Raw genomic sequence first — 23,738 nt, forward strand, 5'->3', positions numbered from 1 at the left:
TTCGCTTGGCTGGAAGAGCGCGTGTGCAAGTTGACTTTGCTGGACCATCGCCCGCCACAAAACAGTGACACCTTGATAATTCTGAAAATAAATCATTAACTTCTTTAGTGGTCCCGAGACAAATTACATGTCCGGCCTTTCATCTATGGGTAGTTGCACCAAGCTTAAGTATCACTTGCTTGCGTGAACAAACCACCAACAACTTAAATTTTGTCAAAATGTAGGAATGAAAATAGTTTTCTGCAAGTTGGCATGACACCAAACAAATGATAACTTGGCTAACCAATAAAATTTTCCTTTGTCAAAGAAATCATCAATCGCAACCGTCGATCTAGAAGATAATAGTGCATATGAAAACCTCTGTAATTGTATTAGAGAATCATCAGAGCTAGTCTTTCAACCCTCTCTCTCTCGCCCCGAGCGGCGGCGCCGCGCCGCGCCAGGGTGGCCCTCGGCACTCCTCCTCGTCTCCCCTATGCACCCTCCTCCTCCACCGTCGCTACCGGAGGCGCTGCCAGGCAAAGACTTGGTGGCGTGTCGGCGACGTCCTCTCCTCAGCTGCGGACCGGTGGGCACGGCGGCAGCGATTGGCCTGGCCTTCCCTGATGCGGTGATGCAGGGAGGTGGTGGCCATGGCGGCGATCTGCAGGCGGCGGCATCACTAGCGGTAGCTTCGAGGTCGGGCCAGATCTGGTCATGTGAGCCTGGACAGGTTGCGGCTTCCTGAGGCTACTGTCGATGCTACGTCGGCAGGGAGGCGTTCGCGTCATGGAGGGACCCTAGGGCAGCAGCTCTAGACATGGCGGTGGTGTCCGTCTCCTCCGTCGTAGGTGGTCAGCCGGATTGGGGCTGGTTCTGGCGATCTCCTGCTCCCACATCTAGTTGTAGCAGCGAGTTGGGGATGCGCGCGCGGCTGCCGGTGAAAACCGTGCTCCAACCCTGGTTTTGGGAAGCGATGGCAACGTCATGCGTCGTAACCTTCTTGAAGGCATCACCAATGCAGTCTATTTCTTCTCGCTCGTGCTGCTCCGGGAGAAACCCTAGATCTGGGTCTCCTAGATCGAACAATGGCGATGCTATCTACGTCCTTTTACCTCTTGGGGCATCGTTTTTGGAGCAGTAGCTGGACGGTGATGGTGTCTGTTCATCTACCGTTTCAAGGTCGGTGTGGCGCAGCGGTGTTCCGGAAATGGATAACGGATGATGGGCGCGCGCAGGACGGTGGTGGTGTCTCGTATCATGGTGGCGTTGACGGCGGGTCTAGCAAGATCAATGCGTTGATCACCCTAGGAGATGGTTCGAGGAAGTTGGCAGACGAGGGTTTATCCTTGTTTATGTGGTACAATTACGAGGATAAGAATATTCCAAACATGTACAAGCTAGACAATCATATGGATACCAATGATACTGGCGTGTCAGAAGAAGGCGCTCAATGTCGGGACCTAAACTCTAGCAGATTCAGTAACAGACGAGAAACTTTTGAGAAAGCCAATTGCTTCACGATAAGATAATTTCTGGGTGATTCAGCACCACACCACGGGCTTCACTTACATTCAATTACTGAAATGTTGAACTATTCAATGATAGCTTCTTCCTGTAGTTAGCAACAGCCAAGGGAAGGCAGGATATCACTTTCTTTGACTGTTGTTTTCTACATTGAAGATTCTTTGCTCCGCCATACAAGGGATAAAGCCCCTCCTGTCCATACAACCACCGCATGGTCATTAAGCAACACGCACTATCTAGTCAGAGATACAAGTTAGTTAACTTTCACATCTTTCATCTACCAATACTGTAGAGGAGAAGGCTACTATTGTAACTACTACTCTTGCACAGGCTTAACCGCAAGACATTGTGGCAAACATAGCTGATGGTCACAGTACAAGACTCATGCTGTACTTTCTGTTTTTGTTTTTTTTCCTATGAATATTGTTTTATCCTTGTTTAATGTGGTATAGTTATGAGGATAAGAAAATTCCAAACATGTACAAGATAGACAATCATATGGACACCAATGATACTGGCGTGTCAGAAGAAGGCACTCAATGTCAGGACCTAAAGTCTAGCAGATTCAGTAACAGAAGAGAAACTTTTGAGAAAGCCAATTTCTTCACCATAAAACACAATTTCTGGGCGATTCGAGTAAGGCTTCACTTACATTCAATTACTCAAATGTTAAACTATTCAATGCTAACTTCTTCCATGTAGTTAGCAACAGCCAAGGGAAGGCAGGATATCGCTTTCTTTGACTGTTAATTTCTACAAGGAAGATTCTTTGCTCCACCATACAAGGGATAGAGCCCCTCCTGTCCATACAACCACCGCAGGGTCATTAAGCAACACACGCTATCTAGGCAGAGACAACTTCGAGTGAGAAACAATGGAGAAACTTTTGGTGAGCGCATCCACAGGGGCCATGGGCTCCCTCCTGGGAAAGTTAGGCACAGTTCTCTTGTGGGTATGTGAAGAAAAAAACAACTTCTAAAAATGAAAAATAAAACGAGACCAAAGCGGAAGAAACATCTTGGCATATTTTTATAAAAGAAGTCGAGACACGGTTCCAATGTGAACACAATTTCTAACGCTTCAATGCAATGAAATGCCATCCCGTGGACCATCAATCATATGATCAGGTTCGTGCATGACATATGGTTGATGTATTTCCTTCACAAATTGCCGTATTTATTGGGTAGACAGAACACAAAACAGATAAACGGATGCACGTACACAAAGATAACTGGACTGAGATGGTGTTCCGCTCTAAGATACTAAACACAGTCCAGGATGAAAGAAATTCAGATAGATTAATTGGTCAAGCGTCGTGTTGTCCTAACAATTATCAGGACATCCGTCGCTCCATCGTACGTAATAATTAACAGTTTCTTGACCAGCACAGATTTACATATATACAACAATTAATTTCCCAAATGAACATATAAACAGTACTTTTAGCTTGCCTTAAATCGATGTACTCAGAGCAGACTCACCCATCAAACGCCACGGATCACCAACCAGACAGTAAAACACGGATATATGCTATACTCGGCATACCGATCAGCACACACCTAAGGATTGGATGAGAGTAGCTAGCTAGCTATCCAATGCTGGGAGTTTGGATGACCTTGTCGCTGGAGTCGACCAACACCCTAACTCGGTTACTACGGTAGTCCATGGTGGCAATGTAGCGGGAAGGCGGAAGGATGTGGACATCGGCGTCCGGCCTGTCTTCCATGATCTTCTTCTTGGCCTCTGACGACGACAGGCCGACCACCTCCGGCCACATTTTCTTCGCATCGGCTGGAACGACCCATTCTTCCATTGTACCCATGTTGGCCATCTCTGGCTAGAGATTGTGTATTTGGTTGATTGGTGGGTGGAATGCTTTGCTCGTGTGCTGCTTGGATTTATAGGTCGCCAATGGCGTGTTGTGGGTGACACGTAATTCCTACGGTATGTAACCGCAAACGGTCGACGCGTCATGGAGGTTTCGTGAAGCAGAAACAATACTAGCAATATTAGAGAAATAAACCAACACACTGCCACCAACGCTACAATTAGTGGGGCAAGACTTAGTGCAGTATATATATCCACTTGTAAAATACTACAATCAAATGATAGTACATGTGCCGCATCATCTTTTTGTAGCTGAACAAATACATGTGCTTTAGACTTTTCTATCTAGATCATGTGTTCCACTACCATATCACACTTCATAGTTTATTTGTGTGGAAGGCGTTCTTTGCGCTCGATCGTATCAAGCCGGAAGCCTAGTGTTGAGAAATAAACATTCGGCTAACAAGCATATAGGCTGAAAGTGGCGCTAGGCATACCCACCCGCCATATTTGTCGTTGAAGGAGAATTGACGGTGCAGTGGCTATGTGCCGAGCTCACGGCATACTCGCTCGACAAACATCACGTCGTCAATTTATGCCGTGCCCGGGTGCCACTCGACAATCAAATGGAAATAGAGGACTACTGCAATCCTAGTTTGGCCTTGGACCAATGCGTAGCGCAAAGTTTGGATCGAGATCAGGTTGATTTGGATTCAAAGCAAGGTCATGTATTCCACTTAGGCGTCATGATAGAAACATTGACAGACAAACGATCTCACTACCGAGATGTGCTAAACTCAAGAAGCTGACATATGGTGTTATTCTATCTCAAGAAAAATATGCAAATAAGAGCATATATTAATGTGGATTATCACTTCATTCGTGACAGAGTTACTCGGAAGCTTTTAGGCATTCGATTTATTCCTTCAAAAGATCAGTGCTTGATGGCGTTAGAGAGTCACTTGCTAACACGCCAGTCAGAAAATTATGCAAATGAGAGCATATATTAATGTGAATTGTCTTAGATTAGTGAAATGTATGTGCTTTTCCACGGCCTTCAGAAATGCATTCACCCATGTCGCGTTCGCCAAGGAGTTATTGGAAGGTCACCATGACATGAAAACGTGGAACATATATCGAGATTCCCTCATCAGCTTGGCCTTGTTGACCGCGGATAAGCCTATTGGTTTATCCCTCAATCAACATACTTCGGCACAAGGCTCCTTAATTTACGACCGTCTGATCCTGGTCCAGCGATGACCATGCAGAGCAGAGCCACCTTCATCTCAATCACCTGCCCAATATGCAAATGAGAGCATATATTAATGTGGATTATCACTTCGTTCGTGAGAGAGTTACTCAGAAGCTTTTAGGCATTCGTTTTATTCCTTCGAAGATCAGTGGCTAATGGCGTTACAGAGTCACTTGCTAACAAGCCAGTCAGAAAAATATGCAAATGAGAGCATATATTAATGTGAATTACCTTAGACTAGTTTCGCCTTAATGTTTGTCCTGGTATCTATTGGTAAAGCAAAAAAAAAAAAGTTGATGCATTTCGTATTCAGTTCAAGCATTGGATGTTTCTCATAAGGAAATGATGTTCATGCATTTTTTTTTTTTTTTGCAGGTAATGTTTCTGCAGTTACATTGTACATGTCCATGTCCCTAGCTACCGCGCGCAGCTCTAAAGGGCTTGATAGTTCTTGTCCTTGCAACTGTTATCGTTCCTGAATCTGTATTACAAGTCTCGATATAACTGGATGTGTGATTGGTAACTATGCTTTCACCCTTCTGTGGAAATGAATTTTGATTGGAGACATAAGTTTCTGATTGTGTATCTGAAGAGAACTTTTGTGCATTCTTGGGCAGTCATACAAATCAAGATAGAAGAATCCGTCGGCTCTCTCTGATGAAGAATGAGGAACAAGGAAGTATTGAGCAATTGGATTTATCTCATGCTCGCACACTTGGGGCTTTTGGGTACTACTTGCACAAATATTTTGCTACCCTCCCAAAGCTGAGTGCTCTGCGGGTGCTGGATGTATATGGTTGTAAAACAGTGGGAAATCACCATGCCAAATATATCGGAAAACTTTCCCTGCTGAGGTACTTGAACATCTCGAGGACAGATATATCTGAGCTTCCTGGTCAAATTGGAGACTTGGAGTATCTGGTGACGCTAAATGCAAGTGGCGCAAGTTTAGCTGAGCTACCCGAATCAATTAGCCGGCCAAAACGACTGCCACGTTTGATTATTGATAAGGCAACTAAACTACCCAATGGTATTGGAAACATGAAGAGCTTGCAGGAAAAGTATATAGCAATCTGGAGGCAGTCACCAAACTTTGTGGAAGAGCTTAGCAAACTAACGAATCTCAGGAAGCTGAGAGTTGCTTGGGATAGCGGTGGACTTGACAAAGAAGATTACTAGGAAAATAAGCTAGTGTCCTCACTCCGTGATCTGGAAACATGCAAACTTTGCATCCTCCGTGTTACAATCTGGTTGCAAGAAAAAGATGGCATCGCTGGACAGTGTCTACTCCCTGTTTTGAAAAGCATTCGAGAGGTTAATGTCCACTGCAGGAAAGTCTGTTTTAACAACTGGTTGCATTCTCTGGACAACCTAGAAAAATTATCGATTTATCCATTTATCCTAGAACCGCAAGACTTCAAGATCATTGCAGGTATACCTACTCTGGTGCACTTGGATGTGGGCAGTAAGTACGTAGGAGGAGGGCCCTTCATCATCGGCAGAGGATATCAACGGTTACAGAAGCTTGAGCTGTGGTTTGATTGCGCAGAGGTGATGTTTGAACCAGGGGCAATGCCCAACCTCAACAAGCTTCAAATGGGTATTTCCCTAAGTAGGCTCAAGTCTGCTGGTACTGGTAGTGGTGTTAATTTTGGCATCCAGCACCTCTCCAGCCTATCTTTGCTCCGTGTCCACCCTATGGATGGCGCTGAAGGGCTGCAGATGTGGAAGCTGTGAAGGATAATTTCAAGAGCATTTCAAACGCTTCCTGGTTTACCCTAAAAACTAGTTACCAGCTGTGCGATGATGGACGATTTCTCTTCAGTTTCTGCAGATTTTGATCGATGGAGCTTAAATTCCTCGGTGGTGATGAAGAAACTAGTATAGAGTGACGAGCTGTTAATCATTTTTACCAAGTCAACAGAAATGGTTCACTGGGCAGTGGGTGATCGAGAGATACCGTGTTTCTTCAGGAAGAAATGCGTCCCAGGTGAGAGAAGTATTGCACGAACAACCACTCAGCATAAAACATAGCAGGGCCAAAGGATCGCACTCTAAAATATCTTGTGCTTCTTTGTTAAATGCACTTTCTGACTGAAACTAGGGAGGTGATGCACACTCACATTTCTCTGTGAGACTCTGTACATACCTGCTCTGTTGATGATCCCGCAGCTTCTGAACTAGGACTAGAAAACCATTCACTAATAAATCCATCTTCGTCTCCTAAAATTCCACTAACTCGCCATTCTGGATTACCATAAATAATAAATTAGCATGTTTACGAACTCCATCTTTGCTAAATAATGTCAATATGACTATTTGATCGTTTCTAGTATGTCAATAAGTACTAAAAGCTGAAAAAATGTAAAATATGAAAAGTATGACGTTCAGATGGTAGTTTACTGCTGATTCAGCAATTCCTTCTGTTAGACATTTGCCTGACCATGAGAACGTGCAAGAGAAGAAACATCATCCAATGGTGCAGGAAAAACTGGGTGCAGGAAAAAAAAAAGCAAAATATAATCTGGTGGCTGCATTCTTCATGGTCTGCCAAATGTATGTCCAATAGTATGTTGCCTTGGTCAGTTGGTCGCAGAATATCCAAAGTTGTAAATTCTATCCACAGTAACTCCAGCAGAAATGAGGCAACCCTCTGGGTAACATCTTCCCCCAGATAGTATGTTTCTTTAAGATGAAACCTGAATGAATTATCCCGTCACACCAAAAGGAACCCCAAGGTGAAATCAAGCAATTTCCATCACATCTACTCCGTACATCGACATCTAGACCCACTCAGCATAGAAACACATGAGGATCTAAAGATTACAACTCTACAACATTTTCTTGTTCCCTGCTGCGTGCTGTCCTTGCACACATAACTAAAACTAAGACTACACACTCACATCAACTGTCGCTAAAGACAGTTCAACCGTGTTTCATGGTACAGCATACTGATTCAGCAGTTCCATTTGTTGACCAAAGTGACGGAACCGAAGAATCCATATACTCAATTATTTGCTACTTCTACAACAATGGCTCAAATGGCATTATTGAAATTTCATCATAAGCCATTTGCATGCCCAGCTGACCATAAACAAGTGTAAGAAAAACAAAAGGTAAAAATTCTACTCTACACAAGAATTGGCTTCCCTTAAACTTGCCTGCCAATTGTGGTCAACTGTCGATGCAGGGAAAAGGCAAGAAAATATCATCGTTGCACCCTTCATCCACTGCCGAATAGATAACTTGCAATTTCGATCCATGCAACCAGAAATGCCTCCGCACAATCCTTTTCACATTTCGAGAACTTGATGTTATCATCCCAGGCAGAACAGAGAACTTCCATGAATAACAGTCATTCTGAGTTTCTAGTATAGATTGTGGAGCATCACTTATATACATCTTGTACATATAAGAGAGTCATAAAATTACCATGTTCATCAACTCCATAATTGTTAAATATGTCATGGAATTATTTAAAGCTTATCAATTTCTAGGGGGGCCCTTTGTTTACTCTAACTCTAGGGAAATATTTGGCCATTGATTTGTACAGACTACAGAGACTTGTTGGGCCACATGATTGAATTTATTTTTATCAGTTCCGCTAGTCACTAAGTTGTAAAAGCTAAAAGAACTGTCAAAAGACGTAATAGCTAAAAAAAAGAGAACATTCAGATTCATCCGTGTGTCAAGGTATTTCATCTGTTAAACAGAGTGATAGAACCACAACGAATCCATGTATTCAATTATTTTCTACTTCTACAACAATGGCTCAAATGGCATTAGCAAAATTTCGTCAGGAGACATTCACCTGATCAGCTGACCATAAAGAAGTGTAAGAAAAAGGGTATGAACTCTACTGTACACAAGATTTGGGTTTTCTTGAACTTGCCTTGTGCCAATTACAGTTGACTGTTAGTGCAGGAAAAAGTGAAAAGGAAATCTCACCGCCGCACCCTTCATGCTCTGCCAAATGTATGGCCAATAATTTGTCGCCGCCACAATAACGAGAGGCCAGCCCTTTAGCATACACAACCTTGTAATTTCAAATTACACGAACCAGCAAAAATACGGCAACATGATCCTTCTGGTAACATCTCAAGAGCTCGATCTTTCTCTATCCGAGCAGAACCATGCATCAGAGGTTTCAATGAAGAACATGGCATTCCAAGTTTCTTGTATAGTTGTGGCGCATCACTAGCATCCATCTGTATGTGCAATGTATCAACTCAAACATTTCAGACGAAAGATAACCTTAAGCAGCTTCGCACGAATCCACCTCAGGATACACTTCTTGCAGCCATGTGTTCTTACACAGCCTGCTGTTCCAGCTAGCTGCCTGCTCAAAAAACTGCGCAGCTCGGAAATGTTCTGCAAGCTTATACTGGACTATTTTAACCCAGGTTCAGTTTGCACATCTGGTCTGCTTGCTAACTTCACCTTTGACACCAATTCATCCAAGATAACGTATACGTCCTGATTCTCAGGCTGCCTCTCACGAACTTTGAACTGGTTGGCAATCTCGTTCAAGTCCACCAGACGATGCCCAGGACTGAACCTCTCGTCGCTTTCCTTTATGATAGCCTTTACCCTGTGAGCATCCTCCCATCTCCCCGCCGAAGCGTACACGCTGCAGAGCAGCGCGTAGTGAGCGCAGTTGCCCGGTTCGAGCTCGATCAACCTGAGGGCTATACGTTCCCCGAGTTCCCACTCCCCCCTGAACCGGCACAGCCCGAGCAAACCACCCAACGCGCGCGCCTTCAGCTCCTCTGGCACGCTCTGCAGGAGCCCCTCAGCCTCTTCCAGCAGGCCCACGCTGCCATACAGGTTCGCCATGCACCAATAGTGCGCGAACGTCGGCCTGAGACCGTACGTCGAACGCATCTCCTCGAAATACACCTTCCCAGCATCCAGGAGGCCTAGACGGGTGCACGCGCAGAGCACGCCGATGAAAGTGACTTCATCCGGTTGCAAAACCAACTGGCCATCCGAACCATTCTTCCCTGAAAAAGGAAGGCGTCAGATATATCGAACCTGAAAACGCATATGTTGGAACCTAAGTACCAGCACATGCAACCAAATGTACCCACCTCGTCCAATCATCTCATGGAACAGCTGGATCCCGTCGGCAGGCTCGCCGTACACGCAATGCCCGACGATCATTGCGTTCCAGGAAACCAGGTTCCTGGCCTCGAGCCGATCAAACACCTTCCTCGCGGCCCCTACCCGCCGGCACTTGCCGTACATGTCGACGAGCGAGGTCCAGAAGAGCAGGTTGTCCTCCTCGAAGCGGCGCAGGTACGCGCAGTGCACCTCCCTCCCGGACCGCAGCCGCCCCAGCCGGGCGCAGGCGGTGGCCGCGCCGACCATGGTCGTGGCGGTGCCCCTGACCCCGGCCCCCGCCATCCGCCGCACCACCTCCAGCGCCCGCTCGGGCCGCTTGGCCTTGAGGTAGCCGCTGATCATGACGTTCCAGGACACCGCGTTCCGGAGCAGCATTCCGTCGAACAGGTGCTGCGCGGAGGGGAGGAAGCCGGCGGAGGCGTAGGCGGTCATCATGGTGTTGTGGGACGCGATGTCGCGGGAGGGCATCTCGTGGAAGAGGCGGCGCGCGGAGGGGAGGCGGCCGGCGGCGGCGTAGAAATGGAGGAGCGCGTTGGCGGCGTGGGGCGGCGGCGCGAAGAGGAGGCCCCGGCGGAGGAGCTGCGCGTGCAGCGCGAGCGCGGCGGGGAGGTGGTGGCGCGTGGCGGCGGAGAGGAGGGGCGGGAAGGCGAAGGCGTCCGGGAAGCCGGAGGGGGAGTGGGAGCGGAGGAGGTGGGCGAAGAGGGAGAGGAGCGCGGGGAAGGGCACGCGCGGGGCGAGGGCGCGCAGCGCGGCGGAGAGGGAGAAGAGCGGGAGGGGCGGGGGCAGGTGGCGGAGGAGGAGGCGCGCGAGGTGCGGCGCGGGGGTGGCGGTGGCGGCGGCGGCGGCGAGGAGGAGGCCCGAGGGGACCGGGTGGCCGAGGAGGAGGCCGCGGCGGAGGAGGAAGGCGTGGGCTTGGAGCACGGCGGCGCGGGAGCGGAGGCCGTGGCGGAGGAAGGAGTGGAGGTCGTCGGCGGCGGCGGCGGCGGGAGAGGGCGGTGTGGAGGTGGCCGCCAGCGCCATTACTGGGGGAGACGACCTCGCGGCGGCGGCGCCATGGGGTTCTGACGGGCCACACTGCGAGAGTGGTTTTGGTTTAGGCGGGCCTGCTGGGCTCGATGTCCCTGACAAGGCGGGCCCACCTGCAGGCCGAGTTTTCAGAGTCAGCGAAAGGAATCTACCACGTTATGTTTGAGATCTATCTAAGCTTCAAGTGAGGAAAAAACAAAGCTAAACAAACAAGAGAAAAATAATACTGCTTTTCTTCGAATTTATGGTGATTGTAAATGAATAAGAAGATATCATAACTATGGTGTGAATCTTCTATACTCCATCTCTCGCAGTTTATTAGACGTGTGCGTACCTCTAGATCGTAAATTTGATCAAGTTAACATTAGCTATATGTTATAAAAATTATATCATTAGAAAGTTTAGATGTTATATTTTCTAATGATATAATTTTTACATTATATAATTTAAATTATATAGGTGAAATTAGCGACCTAGAAATACGGGAAAGACTAGTAAACTGAGACGGAGTGAGTATCTAAATAGGAGCGCCCACCACCTTGTTTCCCACAACATTCAAAGCATGCCACATCACTTCCTAGGGTTTTAGATTAGTTGGCATGCCACGTTAGTTTTGGATTTTACTTGATTTTCCTACATTTTCCTTTAGCCACATCACCAGGTTTCAAAAGTGTCAACTTCATGCATGAGTTTTCTTCAGAGCTCATGTCGTGCGTTGTGGCCATTTTGTCCTCTCCATAGCGCGTTTTCTGCTTTGTTCATATTCATCTCCCCCACTAGATTAATTTAAAAAAAACTAACGTGTTTTTGTTCTCCCTTTTTATTTTATGTCTGGTTTTTTTTGCAGAAGTAATAGTGGAGTAGATTTCCTTTAAGTAGTGGAGAGATTCATATGTGATTTACTCTCCTCCTTCTTGGTGTTCTTGACCCTATTCGTCAATTGTAGATGTCGGAAATCCAACATGATTTCCAGCCATCATCATGGCATCACCGACGACCATCCCCCGCAGGTATCACGAGCGTATGGTGTATGCCTTCGTTGATGCGCGAGGGTCGCCGCTTACGCAGCCAATCCACCTGACCGCCTAACCGGACGGGTACAACTTATTTATTTAGGGTATGTTTGGTAGCTTGGGGACCCCTATGCCTCGCATGTGGGTCGCATTTTTTGGTCCGTTTGATGCTGGCTCGTCTCTATATTCTTGCACAACATAGGTCTTAAAGCATCTCCAGGACAGGCATGGGAGGAACGTCCGGTTTAGCCGTTTTCTCGAGACATGCCTAGGCGCGACAAAAATCGACAACGTCATTCGCGCGAGCGCTCGGCTGTGGCATGGCGAGAGAAGGTGAAATCTGAGTGGCGTTGCGCGGCAAAGGTAGGGGTAACCTCCCTCTTCGATTACCCTCTCCATTAGCCCCACTCCAGAAATTTCCTTTTCCCCAATTTTGGCACCAGCGACGGTAGCGGCGACCCAGATCTGCACTCTCGCATCTGACCCTGGTCGTGGTCTTGACGAGAAGCTCCTCCCTTCGGTCTACGGCGCCGTAGCAGGGTCGTCGTGTCCACCCGCGGCGGAGGCTCTGCACATCTTCTCCTACTTTCGGTCGTCCCCATTGTTTGCCATGATAGAGGTAAGGGGAAATTCCTCTGGTCTACTCTAATGTAACATTCATGTTGGTAGAACTTTTGGGTTCGAAAAGACCATTTGTAATACTTAGATCTTGTTTGAGTAGACCAACCAGCTACAGCTTGTGCACCACGCCGCAACACTCATCGTTAACATTCAAGCCTGGATCCTGATGGTGCACAAGAGAGCAGTCAGGCGTGCTACTTTTCCTCTTGTCTCCTACGGTCCTATGTTACAACGAGATCAGGAGAGGATGGCCAACCTAAACTACATCTACAAATGCAACGATGTAGAGGCTAACCAAATGCTTCGGATGAGAAGAGGCCCTTGCTTGTGACGGTAAAGCACACGTCCGTTGAGAACCCAAGAGGAAGGTATGATGAGTACAGCAGTGAGTTTTCCCTCAGTAAGAAACCAAGGTTATCGAACCAGTAGGAGATGAAGACCACGTGAAGGTTGTTGGTGAAGGAGTGTAGTGCGGCGCAACACCAGGGATTCCGGTGCCAACGTGAAACCTGCACAACACAATCAAAATACTTTGCCCCAACTTAACAGTAAGGTTGTCAATCTCACCGGCTTGCTGAAAACAAAGGATTAAACGTATGGTGTGGAAAATGATGTTTGCTTGCAGAAAACAAAGAGAACAATGATTGCAGTAGGTTGTATTTCAGATGTAAAAGAATGGACCGGGGTCCACAGTTCAATAGTGGTGTCTCTCCAATAAGATAAATAGTATGTTGGGTAAACAAATTACAGTTGGGCAATTGACAAATAGAGAGGGCATAACAATGCACATACATATCATGATGACTACTATGAGATTTACTTAGGGCATTACGACAAAGAACATAGACCGCCATCCAGCATGCATCTATGCCTAAAAAGTCCACCTTCGGGTTAGCATCCGCACCCCTTTCAGTATTAAGTTGCAAACAACAGACAATTGCATTAAGTACTGTGCGTAATGTAAACAATACAAATATCCTTAGACAAAGCATTGATGTTTTATCCCTAGTGGCAACAGCACATTCACAACCTTAGAACTTTCTGTCATTGTCCCAGATTCAATGGAGGCATGAACCCACTATCTAGCATAAATACTCCCTCTTGGAGTTACAAGTATCAACTTGGTCAGAGCCTCTACTATCAACGGAGAGCATGCAAGATCATAAACAACACATATAAGATAGATCTATAATCAACTTGGCATAGTATTCCATATTCATCGGATCCCAACAAACACAACATGTAGCATTACAATAAGATGATCTTGATCATGATAGGTAGCTCACAAGATCGAAACATGATGGCACAAGAGGAGAAGACAACCATCTAGCTACTGCTATGGACCCATAGTCCAAGGATGAACTACTCACGCATCAGTCCGGAGGCGGGCATGGTGATGTAGAGCCCTCCGGTGATGATTCCCCTCTCCGGTAGGGTGCCGGAGGAGATCTTCTGAACCCCCGAGTTAGGGTTGATGGCGGCGGCGTCTCTGGAACTGTTCTGGTATTTTGGCTCTCGGTATGAGGGTTTTCCAATACGAAGGAATATATAGGCGAAGGGGCAGCGTCGGGGGAGTCCCGAGGTGGGCTCCCCACACCTGGGCGCGGCAGGAGGTGGGGCCGCGCCGCCCTATGGGGTGGCCCCCCTGCTGGCCTTCTCCGACTCTTCTTCGATCTTCTGGAACATTCCGTGGAAAATAGGGCCGTGGGCTTTTGTTTCGTCCAATTCCGAGAATATTTCCTGTGTGGAATTCTGAAACCAAAAACAGTAGAAAACAGGAACTGGCGCTTCGGCATCTTGTTAATAGGTTAGTCCCGGAAAATGCATAAAAATGATATAAAGTATGAATAAAACATGTAGGTATTGTCATAAAACTAGCATGGAACATAAGAAATTATAGATACGTTGGAGACGTATCAGCCCTTTATATGCACTTGTGAAAATGTTGAGGGAGAGAGGACTGCTAGTTGATAGCATCCACACATTTTTCGAAGAACAAGTCGCAATATTTCTACATGTCGTGGGTCATAACCAGAGAATGATCCATACCACATTCAGGCGATCCACGGAGACTATCTCTCGGTACTTTCAGCAGGTGTTGTATGCAGTTGGAGAGCTCAGAGGTGAAAGTATCAAGCCACCATCAAAAAACACACCACCCGAGATCAAAAACAGCTACAGGTGGTTCCCGTATTTCGAGGTGAGTACAAAATAATCTCCGTTCTAGTTATCAGATGTGTGGTACTGCCAGATACATGATTGTGTGCTCATTGTTTGACATGATTGCATTGGGGCTATTGATGGTACTCATGTGACTGCAAATGTACCGGGAGCAATTTCTGTAGTATTCCGTGGGAGGAAGCACTACACCAGCCAGAACATGCTAGCAGCTGTGGATTTTGATTTGAGACTCGCATACATGCTTGCTAGCTTGGAAGGTTCAGCTCATGATGCAAGCATCCTGTCAGACAACTTGTCAAGGCCTGATGGGTTGCAAATCTCTGATGGTAAGTTCTACCTTGAAAATGTTGGATATGCATGCAGCCCTGGTATTCTACCTCCCTTCAGGAAAACAAGGTACCACCTCGACAAGTTTACTGCAAGGAACCGACCTCTGAATGCGAAAGAGTTGTTCAATCTGAGACACTTAAGCCTTACAGTCACCATTGATCGAAGAACATGTTCAAGGTCCTTTACCATAAATAGTTGCACACTTTTGACATTCAAGTGAAGCTGGTCCTTGCTTGCTGCATTCTTCACAACTGGATCTTATCTTGGGGCGAGGATGACTTCTTCCAAGATGTTGTCACTTTTGATGAAGTTGATAGCGGCCATGGCGTGGAGGCAGATGACAATGAAGCCTGGAAGGAGAAGTCGCTCCAGTGGCAAACGCAATGTGGGAAGCTAGAGGCTAGACCACCATGTGAGAAGGAGAAGAACAAGTGAAGAAATAAATTGAAGAAGAATAACCCCCTTTGATCCCCTCTTTCTCGAACCCATCTTTGATCCCCGTATGTTGAACTACCCTATGATCCACCACGTCGTACATAGCGCCTCGGAGCCCCATGCCCTGGCCAGCAGCCAACACCGACAGCGCATCACATTGCACAACCTCCAATTACCACATCGGCCTCTCCCCAAGTAGCCTCGACAACGTCTTCAAGAAGAGAACGGGGTGTCATGGCGCCGCCGCCGCCTTTCTCGATGGACTAGACATAGGGTTTCCCCTGGCACCAGAGGAGAGGAAAGGAACACTTGGGACCAAAGACCACGCCTTCAGGAAGGAAGCAACGCCCTCAGGCGTCGTCGTGGTCCGCACCGGAAAACACCGGGCAAGGCTTTCACCATGGTCCTTCACCCCCCCCCCCCCCCCGATGCCGCCAGACCAGCAAACTGGAGACGATGGACGGAGATGCAGACGCCGGCTTGGATCACCACCAGAAAGGCAAGAAGCCACACCGGCCTCACCGTCGCAGAAGAGGAGTCTCGGCCACCACCGGCCTCACCGGCGGCCAGCAAGAGCTCGGGAGAGGAACCCACCCTTGTCGGCCAACCACCACTGCAGCCGCACCCACGCAGCACGTCGGATACAGAGCTCCTAGCGTCGCCACTACGCCCCGAAGCCGCGGCCCGCATAGGCCCGCCCAGGCCTAGATCGAGTCTGTCTGCCATGCACAACCACAACCACGAGCATCAGGCCCAAGCCACGCGCAGCTGCCTCGACCTCTGCCGCCTCCATGTGCGAGTGGACGCCTCTGACGCAGCTCGCCAGCCGCTGCTGCACCATGCCCCGCCATCCTTCGCCGAGATGCACTGCCACCATGGAGAAGCGCCGCCCCGCACGGTCCGCCACGCGCTAGGCAAGGAAGGCAGGGAAGGGAGAGGGGGAGCGGGAGGTTGAGGGCTAGGGTTTATCCCCTTAGGCCACCGTAAGGGACGACCATGGGCGGTAGTCCCACATGCATGCCGGCATGTCGATATCTACATGCAACTACATCCCCTCACTATAACAAAACTTGGTCGCCCACTTCGCGAGCTCTGGATCCGTGGGATCCCTTCTCTTCCGTCGGCTGTCTCGACAGTGGGAGGAGGGGGGATCCCTGGATCGTAGCCTGTTCAAAGTAGGGTCGTCCGGGCCTCCGCTCGGGCATATAGCCGTTTCCCTGCAATGCATTTGACTGTCTAAATAAACTCGGGCGATTGACAAACATACTCACATCACACTCCGTGTCACACCGCCCACATGCCAAGCAAGTCGCCTCCTGCTCCTGGCGACCGGCGCCCGCAATGCCTATCGCTGCGCGTCCGTCAACGCATCGACATCGTTGACACCAGGCACACATGCGTGCATGCAGCGTAGCACGCCTGGTCCTCACGCAAATATGTGCATGCGCCGTCAATCTCGCCTTTATTCATGTCGCCCACCGTAGCTAGCTAGCATGTTGCACGGTTAAGCCATGGCGACCGACGCGGCTGCGAAAAGAACAAGTAATATGGACAACTTGGTTGTACGGTACAGCGATCGAGAGCATACACATTCTGCGCGCGTTATGTGCGGCACACGTCATTGACCCTGCTACAGTAATTCATGCAGCACGGATCGAGTACCTAACAAATTGTTTCTTACATTACCTGTTGTTGGCATGCAAATTAATTAACGAGTACCTTGCGAGGGAGAAAAGATAGCTCGCAATCTATCGGTTCCTGCCTGTTCACACCTACTAAGCCTCTAGCATATCTTAGCCGATATATATCATGCACGCGGCTCATGAAAAGCTAACTAATGTGGCAGCTAATTAGAAAAAAAGAGAGGGCGTACTAGAGTAACATTAGGTCAATACTATACCATAGTGCAGATTACATGATATGCCGTGTTTTTTATTCATTTTGTTCGGTAGTAGTGTTTGTTGATCGGAGGGGAACAAGAATAATTCCGTTTTTCCACGAAATGAGGAAATCTCGGACGAGAAAATAAACCCGGGTTACCATCGAAACGTACGCCTTGCGCCTTCCGTTCTAGTGAATAAGTTTTGAACATAGTTATAAGAGATACGAATTACCATAAGTTCTGTCCAAACATTACAACATTAACTAGCCTCAACATAAGAGAGAATGAGAAAGCGGGGTTTTGAGGATAGGGTTAGCCGCGTGGTTGATTTTGGCTGAGAAAATAAGGCCTCGCAGACAAATTAAATTTGGGTCCAAAATTTTGTGCCGCTGAGCGGAAAGGTTAATTAGCAGATAAGGGGCTAAATTGATTCGGTTTTGCTATGTCTCGAGATTTTCTTATGTCTAAGTCATTTACAAAAAAGTGCTTGAGTTGCACTTTTCTGTTAAAAAAGTGCAATTGCACTTTTCTGCCAGAAATGTGCAACTGGACCGAGTTGCACTTTTTTTTGAACTGTAGTTACACTTTTCTGAGTTGACTTAGACTTAAGAAAATCTCAGTCAACTTAGACATAGACACACACCCAAATTGATTTAGGCTAAGCATAACTAGTTTCATCCGGGCAAGCTAATTAACAGCCTAGCACTAGTAGCTAGTAATTCTCAACTGGAAATGTTTTCATGTAAAGAACACTAGTGGGCGCGCGTCATTGTGTGCATGCAATTCTGACGACGTGTTTGCATGCTTGGCTGACAAGGAAAGCCAGTTGCATTGCTGGCCCGGCACGTACTCCCTCATCTCCTCTAGGTCAACCATGGCGCCATGATAGCCCTTAGCCCTAGCCAGCGAGCGAGGTACTATAAGACACACAACCCCGCGGAGGCCATAACAGCATCGATCGATCACACACAAATTAACAGGCGCAACAAGAAACACATCTCGATCGATCGATCAAAAGCCAGCTAGCTCTTTGATAAGCTAGCTAGCAATGGCGACGACGCGTTGGTCAGCGGCGGCCGTCGTGTCGGCCCTGCTGGTGGTGCTGGCGGCGGCCACGTCGGCGTCGGCGCAGCCGGTACCGGGCGGGATGACCGTGTACGTGCCCGGCGTCGGGAAGCGCAACACCGAGTCGACGTGCAAGGACGACGGCAAGACGAAGAAGGGCAAGAACAAGCCCAAGCCCAAGCCCTGCACGGCCCGGTGCACCGACCGCTGCCCCACCAAGTGCCTCGTCCTCTGCCCCGGCTGCGTCACCTTCTGCCGTACGTATTCTTCCTTAACATACACCTTTGTTCATTCATACACATGCATGTGCTAATTTTACGTGTACATACAGTGTGTGACTTCTACCCGGGCGTGGCGTGCGGCGACCCGCGCTTCACCGGCGGCGACGGCAACAACTTCTACTTCCACGGCAAGAAGGACCAGGAGTTCTGCATCGTCTCCGACGCCGACCTCCACATCAACGCCCACTTCATCGGCAACCACAACCCAGCCTCTGGCCGCGACTTCACCTGGATCCAGGCCATCGGGGTGCTCTTCGCCGGCCACCACCGCTTCAGCCTCGCCGCCGTGCACTCCGCCAAGTGGAACCCCGAAGTCGACCACCTCGACATCGCCTTCGACGACGAGCCCGTCGCCCTGCGGCGCGCCGTCGGCGCGCGCTGGTCCCCGGCCGCCGCGCCCGCGCTCTCCGTCACGCGCACCTCCCCCGCCAACGACGTCGTCGTCGAGCTCAGGGGCGTCTTCCGCCTCGTCGCCAGCGCCGTGCCCATCACCGCCCAGGAGTCCAGCGTCCACAACTACGGCGTCACCGCCGACGACTGCCTCGCGCACCTCGACCTCGGCTTCAAGTTCCAGGCGCTCTCCGACGACGTCCACGGCGTGCTCGGGCAGACCTACCGCTCCGACTACGTCAGCAAGCTCAACGTCGCCGCCAAGATGCCCGTCATGGGCGGCGCGGAAGACTACGTCTCCTCGGGCCTCTTCGCCACCGACTGCGCCGTCGCCAGGTTTGGTGGACGCAGCGGCATTGCCATGGTCACCGACGCCAAGTACGTGTAGACCAACAACCCAGCTACCCGTCTGGGGTATACGGACCTATATCTACTGATCTACTAAGTTATGCGTCTCGTGATGGATTGATAATCCTCAATATTTGTTGGTTGGTATATATGTAAGGGGATAATTGTTATTTTGGTGATAATTAATCGAAATATGAAAAATCAGGAATAATTACAAAGTCCACAATTGAATGTGTGTGAGTCCTTTGTTTGTGCACTAAGGGCGCGCGGTCCCAATGACGTGAGCTGTATGTACCGCATATGGAGTAAAGTGGTGCAGTAGCTTAACTCAGAAAAAAGTGAGAGTGGACTTGTGTACCCTAATCGGGATAGAGTGGAAGTTCAACGTTAATTCCGTGTTTGACTCGATGCAGCATTGGTACTCACTTCGTCTAGAGTAGTAAGACAAAACTTTTAAAGATTTTATTACTTTGATCCAACTATATATATGTGATAAACTGTTTGATGCAAGACCAGTAAGGTAAAAAGTGTCCTTTTTTTTCATAGAAATGAAAACTATATGGGATCACGTATTGTCAGTTATCAATTTGTATCACATATTTTTAAGAGTTTACTTCGGTCTATAGCTAGGCATGGGCAGCTCGGCCTGGCCTGGGCCTGATAGCACGCTGCTGGCCTGGCAATTGGGCCACCTAGGTATTTAGCGTCATGATTTCCTCGGCCGACCTGGTATAATTCAGTCCAACTATATGGGCCCCGCAAATGAGAATCATCAGTAGCAAAGAGTGATATTTCTGATAACAGGGGAATGGGGGTGTGGACCGGAGAACATAGAAGAATGGCAAAGCCAAAGAAGAAGCTGTTGCGGACTTGTGGTGTCGTGCTCTAGCAACGATTTTCTTGGCAGCGCACGATCCATGGTTTTGCTTTTGAAATAGATTTCTTGTTTGAGTGGTGTTTAATTAGCGGCTTAACCGCGCGTACTGTTTCTCTGAAGCAATATTTCGGTGAGTGTACTTATCGCTATTCGATTGATTCTTGCAAACAGGCTCCTATTGTAATGTAAGTAGTTTTCCTCTTTGCCAAATCGTCGTGCTAGTACTAGTAGGGTATTTCCGTTTTAATATTATCAAGGACAGTTTGGCCGAGTGGTCTAAGGCGCCAGATTTAGGCTCTGGTCCGAAAGGGCGTGGGTTCAAATCCCACAGCTGTCAATCTTTTTGTTTTTCTTTTCTACGATTTTTTAACGCTTCTAACTAATTAGCACTCCTCAATGGGGCTATCTGTTTGTGTTCTTTCTTCGATGCTGGCTACATAATTCCTTTTATATATATATTTCAAAGTCAATGCTCCATATTGCACTTTCCTTGCCATGCCAATGCCATGGTATGTTTTGAGATACTGCCGACTTGCATAGTAAATTAGTAATCTAGTCTCGAACCCAAGATGTTGCTATTAATTAGCATCATCATATAAATGCAGACAACATGAAACCAGAAAATTCACGGAGGGGTGTTTAGCAATCTTCGTTGCTATAGATAGGGAAGTCAGGTTAGTTTCTTCGTGCTCCGTTTTGTCTTCCTTTGAGGCAATTGTACGCGTAATTCATAAGTTGAAAAATTGTACGCGTATTGTGCCCATTCGAAGGGGGCTGCAGGGAGATGGGCTTCTATCTGCATGCAGGCCAGGATTACTGCACGCCCTGCTGACGGCCCAGCCCACCACCACGACTGGGCGTATATACACGGCCGAGCAGAGCTAGCCCATCCACTCGGAAATGGAAAATCCTACCCCCACCAAAAAAAACAAACTCCTCGCCGTCATCTACCGGCGGCCATTCTCGAAGGGGAGAGAGCGGGGAAGCGAGCATCACCGGCGCATCGCCGGAGAAGTGATCGCGGATCAGTGGAGGTCGAGAAGGGAACGCGCGGCGGAGAGGGATGAGGCGCCGGCGCGCGGCAGGCCACTCTGGGTGAGACCACGGACTGGGATTTGCTCTGCTTTATTATTTATAAAAACTTGGGCTGTAGGAAGCAGGGTTAGCATAAGTAAGACTAGAATTCGAGTATGCGGCAACCGCCTTCTTCCCTACAATCTTAGGTTATCCTGTTTTGTCCGATGAAGTGCAGATGTGGCCACAGTTCTGAAATTTTCACTAGTGACAGAGTGTCCTCTATGGCTGGTGCGAGCAGGAGTATGCAAATCTCCTTAAGCAGCCCTGTGGCCGTCTGATTGAATATCTCAAAATAGGGAGGATACCTGTACCCGCATCAGCACTCTGTTCTCCATGATTGAATCTCTCCCCACCTGAATATATTGCATCAAACAGAGTTTATAGGTTACAATGAGAGAGGTGGTTACGCCACAGATCGGGGTCCACTCTTATGTCCGCTTGCTTGAAGCGGTGAGGCCATAATGTGAAGTCTGAGATGATGTTTGCAAAACAATATAATGAGATTGCACGGCAATTTTAATCGGCATGTATTAGGAAGGCTATCAAGCCAAACTATTCTAACTTTAGTCGTTGCTAAGCAATCTTTGGAGTCCGTGAAAAGATGATTCAGAGTAAAACGTGTTGTGGTGGGTTTCTGAGGACGTTTCTTAATGCAGGTTTACTGGAATGGGGGTTTGATTTGAGGATGAATCTTTCCCTCCAAACACCCAGCTTGTGCTCTGCGATTGTTGACGCCGCTACTTACTACGAGTTGGGCAATGGAGAGCGGGCGCTGTTTTGGAAAGACAGGTGGCTGGGAGGAGAGAAGGTGGAGGATATAGCTCCACATGTGGCCCTGTTGGTCTCCAAGCAGAGGGCCAATACCCGTTCGGTCAAAGATGGACTGGCGGGTGGGTGGCTTCTGGACTGCGGTCCGGATTTGGGTGAGCGAGCTCTACCCGAGTTCTTTTTGCTGTGGCACAGGCTAGCCTCTGTCGTCCTCGATCCTGTTCGAGAGGACAAGCTAGTTTGGAGGTGGACTAGCGACGGCTGCTACTCTTCCAAGTCAGCTTACGAGGCTTTCTTTGGCGGAACTATCAGAGCCCGTGTGGTGGACGAGATCTGGCGTTCCAGAGCGCCTTACAGTTGCAAGTTCTTCGCGTGGCTAGTGTCGAAGAACCGCTGCTGGACTGCGGACAGACTTCTACGCCGTGGTCTGCCGGCCCCCGTGGCTTGCCCCCTCTGCGATCAGGAGCCGGAGACGCTGCAGCACCTTCTCCTTGGATGTGTCGTCGCGCGGGAGGTTTGGACATGGGTCCTCCGGCAGTGGGACAAGACGGATTGGCTCCCGGTGGCTGATTCCGGCATTGTTGATTGGTGGACTTCCAGGTCTTGCCCGCGGTCTCACCAGCGGGACCTGTGGACGGCCATTATCCTGGTGTTCTGGTGCATTTGGAGGCACCGGAATGACGTGGTCTTCAATGGGGCGGCTCCATCCCAGCTTTGCATCAAGGAGAAGATTAGGGAGGAGTGCGATAGGTGGAAGCTGGCGAAGCTTTTCCGTAGCTCTGTCTTTGTGTTTCCCGAACCTGTAGCTACACCGTGGCAATTAGGAGAGTAGGCTTACGGTGAGGACCTGCCACCTCTTGTTGGCAGTCCCTTTTTGCCTCTTGGCACCCCTTCTATATGATTGATACACCTCTCCATGGTGTATTCTCGAAAAAAAAATCTTTCCTTCTAATAAAAGCGCACTTTATGTTTCGTCTCTTATTTTCTCTATTGTCTTCCATGTCATTATCTTTGGACTGTGGTACTTAGGAGTTGTTTCTTGTACGGATAAGATCACTTCTTCCTGATTGACAGCTCCCTTTTCACTGTTGTATATGTTCTTTTTCAGATCATGGCATAGACTAGAAGCCGCAGAAAAGGAATAGAGTCCCTTATGTCGGGAGGTGCCATCATCTGTGTTCCTCTATTTTTGGGGGCTGTCAGTGCCTACTGTATGGTTCTCTGTGCTACTTCTACATATTCATAAACTTGTTCCATATTCATTCAGACGACGCATTTTCCTTCCTGCGCTTCGTTCACATCAAGTAAAATGGGGACTTTAAGGTCTTCTCACCTACAAGTCCGACTTACCAGTACATCATTCTGGTGGCAGCATTCACACTCTCTGATCATGTCTGCTCTTAGCAAGTCCGATATGCCTGAGTTCAGTTATACAAGCTTCTCTCACATATGTTGTCATAATCAGGTGTGAATGATTGGATGCTGGATCCGGACAAGGATCTTGAGGCATTCCAGATGAGCCACAGCAGGAGGTTCCTAAGTGAATGGCGAGCTGCCAGTCTGTCGCCTCACAGATAACCACATATCCTCTCACCACAGACTCTGCTAGGTAATGAACTTGTAGACTGTTTTAACTCGTAATGTACATTGTAGTTTATGTTGTTCATTCTCCTCGGGCAAAAGGGCTGTACAAAAACATACAGTTTCTTCACTTGGCAAAGAAAAAACTAGAAAG

The 23,738-nt window shown here is 48.3% G+C and overlaps 2 protein-coding genes and 1 non-coding gene across 3 annotated transcripts; 2 read left to right on the top strand and 1 right to left on the bottom strand.

The window, feature by feature from the left end:
• Positions 1–7,366: 7,366 nt before the first annotated feature.
• LOC127341891 (pentatricopeptide repeat-containing protein At3g51320) lies at positions 7,367–10,793 on the bottom strand. Its single transcript, XM_051367834.2, has 2 exons — positions 9,676–10,793; positions 7,367–9,588 (listed from the first exon to the last, which is right to left on the bottom strand). The coding sequence occupies exons 1-2, from the start codon at positions 10,727–10,729 to the stop codon at positions 8,975–8,977; spliced, it is 1,668 nt and encodes a 555-aa protein (XP_051223794.1). The 5' UTR covers positions 10,730–10,793; the 3' UTR covers positions 7,367–8,974.
• Positions 10,794–18,139: 7,346 nt separating this feature from the next.
• LOC127341902 (uncharacterized) lies at positions 18,140–19,379 on the top strand. Its single transcript, XM_051367844.2, has 2 exons — positions 18,140–18,519; positions 18,594–19,379. The coding sequence occupies exons 1-2, from the start codon at positions 18,246–18,248 to the stop codon at positions 19,319–19,321; spliced, it is 1,002 nt and encodes a 333-aa protein (XP_051223804.1). The 5' UTR covers positions 18,140–18,245; the 3' UTR covers positions 19,322–19,379.
• Positions 19,380–20,415: 1,036 nt separating this feature from the next.
• On the top strand, positions 20,416–20,495 carry TRNAL-UAG (transfer RNA leucine (anticodon UAG)). The gene has a single exon. It is a non-coding gene; the product is annotated as a tRNA-Leu (tRNA).
• Positions 20,496–23,738: the final 3,243 nt, after the last annotated feature.

The sequence above is a fragment of the Lolium perenne genome, chromosome 1 (genome assembly GCF_019359855.2).
Source record: "Lolium perenne isolate Kyuss_39 chromosome 1, Kyuss_2.0, whole genome shotgun sequence".
NCBI classification, from domain to species: domain Eukaryota; kingdom Viridiplantae; phylum Streptophyta; class Magnoliopsida; order Poales; family Poaceae; genus Lolium; species Lolium perenne.

Bases quoted from the DNA above. Each gene is read 5' to 3' on its own strand.
- LOC127341902 (XM_051367844.2), top strand. From the start codon at position 18,246: ATGGCGACGACGCGTTGGTCAGCGGCGGCCGTCGTGTCGGCCCTGCTG. The intron at 18,520-18,593 runs GTACGTATTCTT...GTGTACATACAG, and splicing joins CGGCTGCGTCACCTTCTGCC to TGTGTGACTTCTACCCGGGC.
- LOC127341891 (XM_051367834.2), bottom strand. From the start codon at position 10,729: ATGGCGCTGGCGGCCACCTCCACACCGCCCTCTCCCGCCGCCGCCGCC. The intron at 9,589-9,675 runs GTGGGTACATTT...TTCCTTTTTCAG, and splicing joins CCATGAGATGATTGGACGAG to GGAAGAATGGTTCGGATGGC.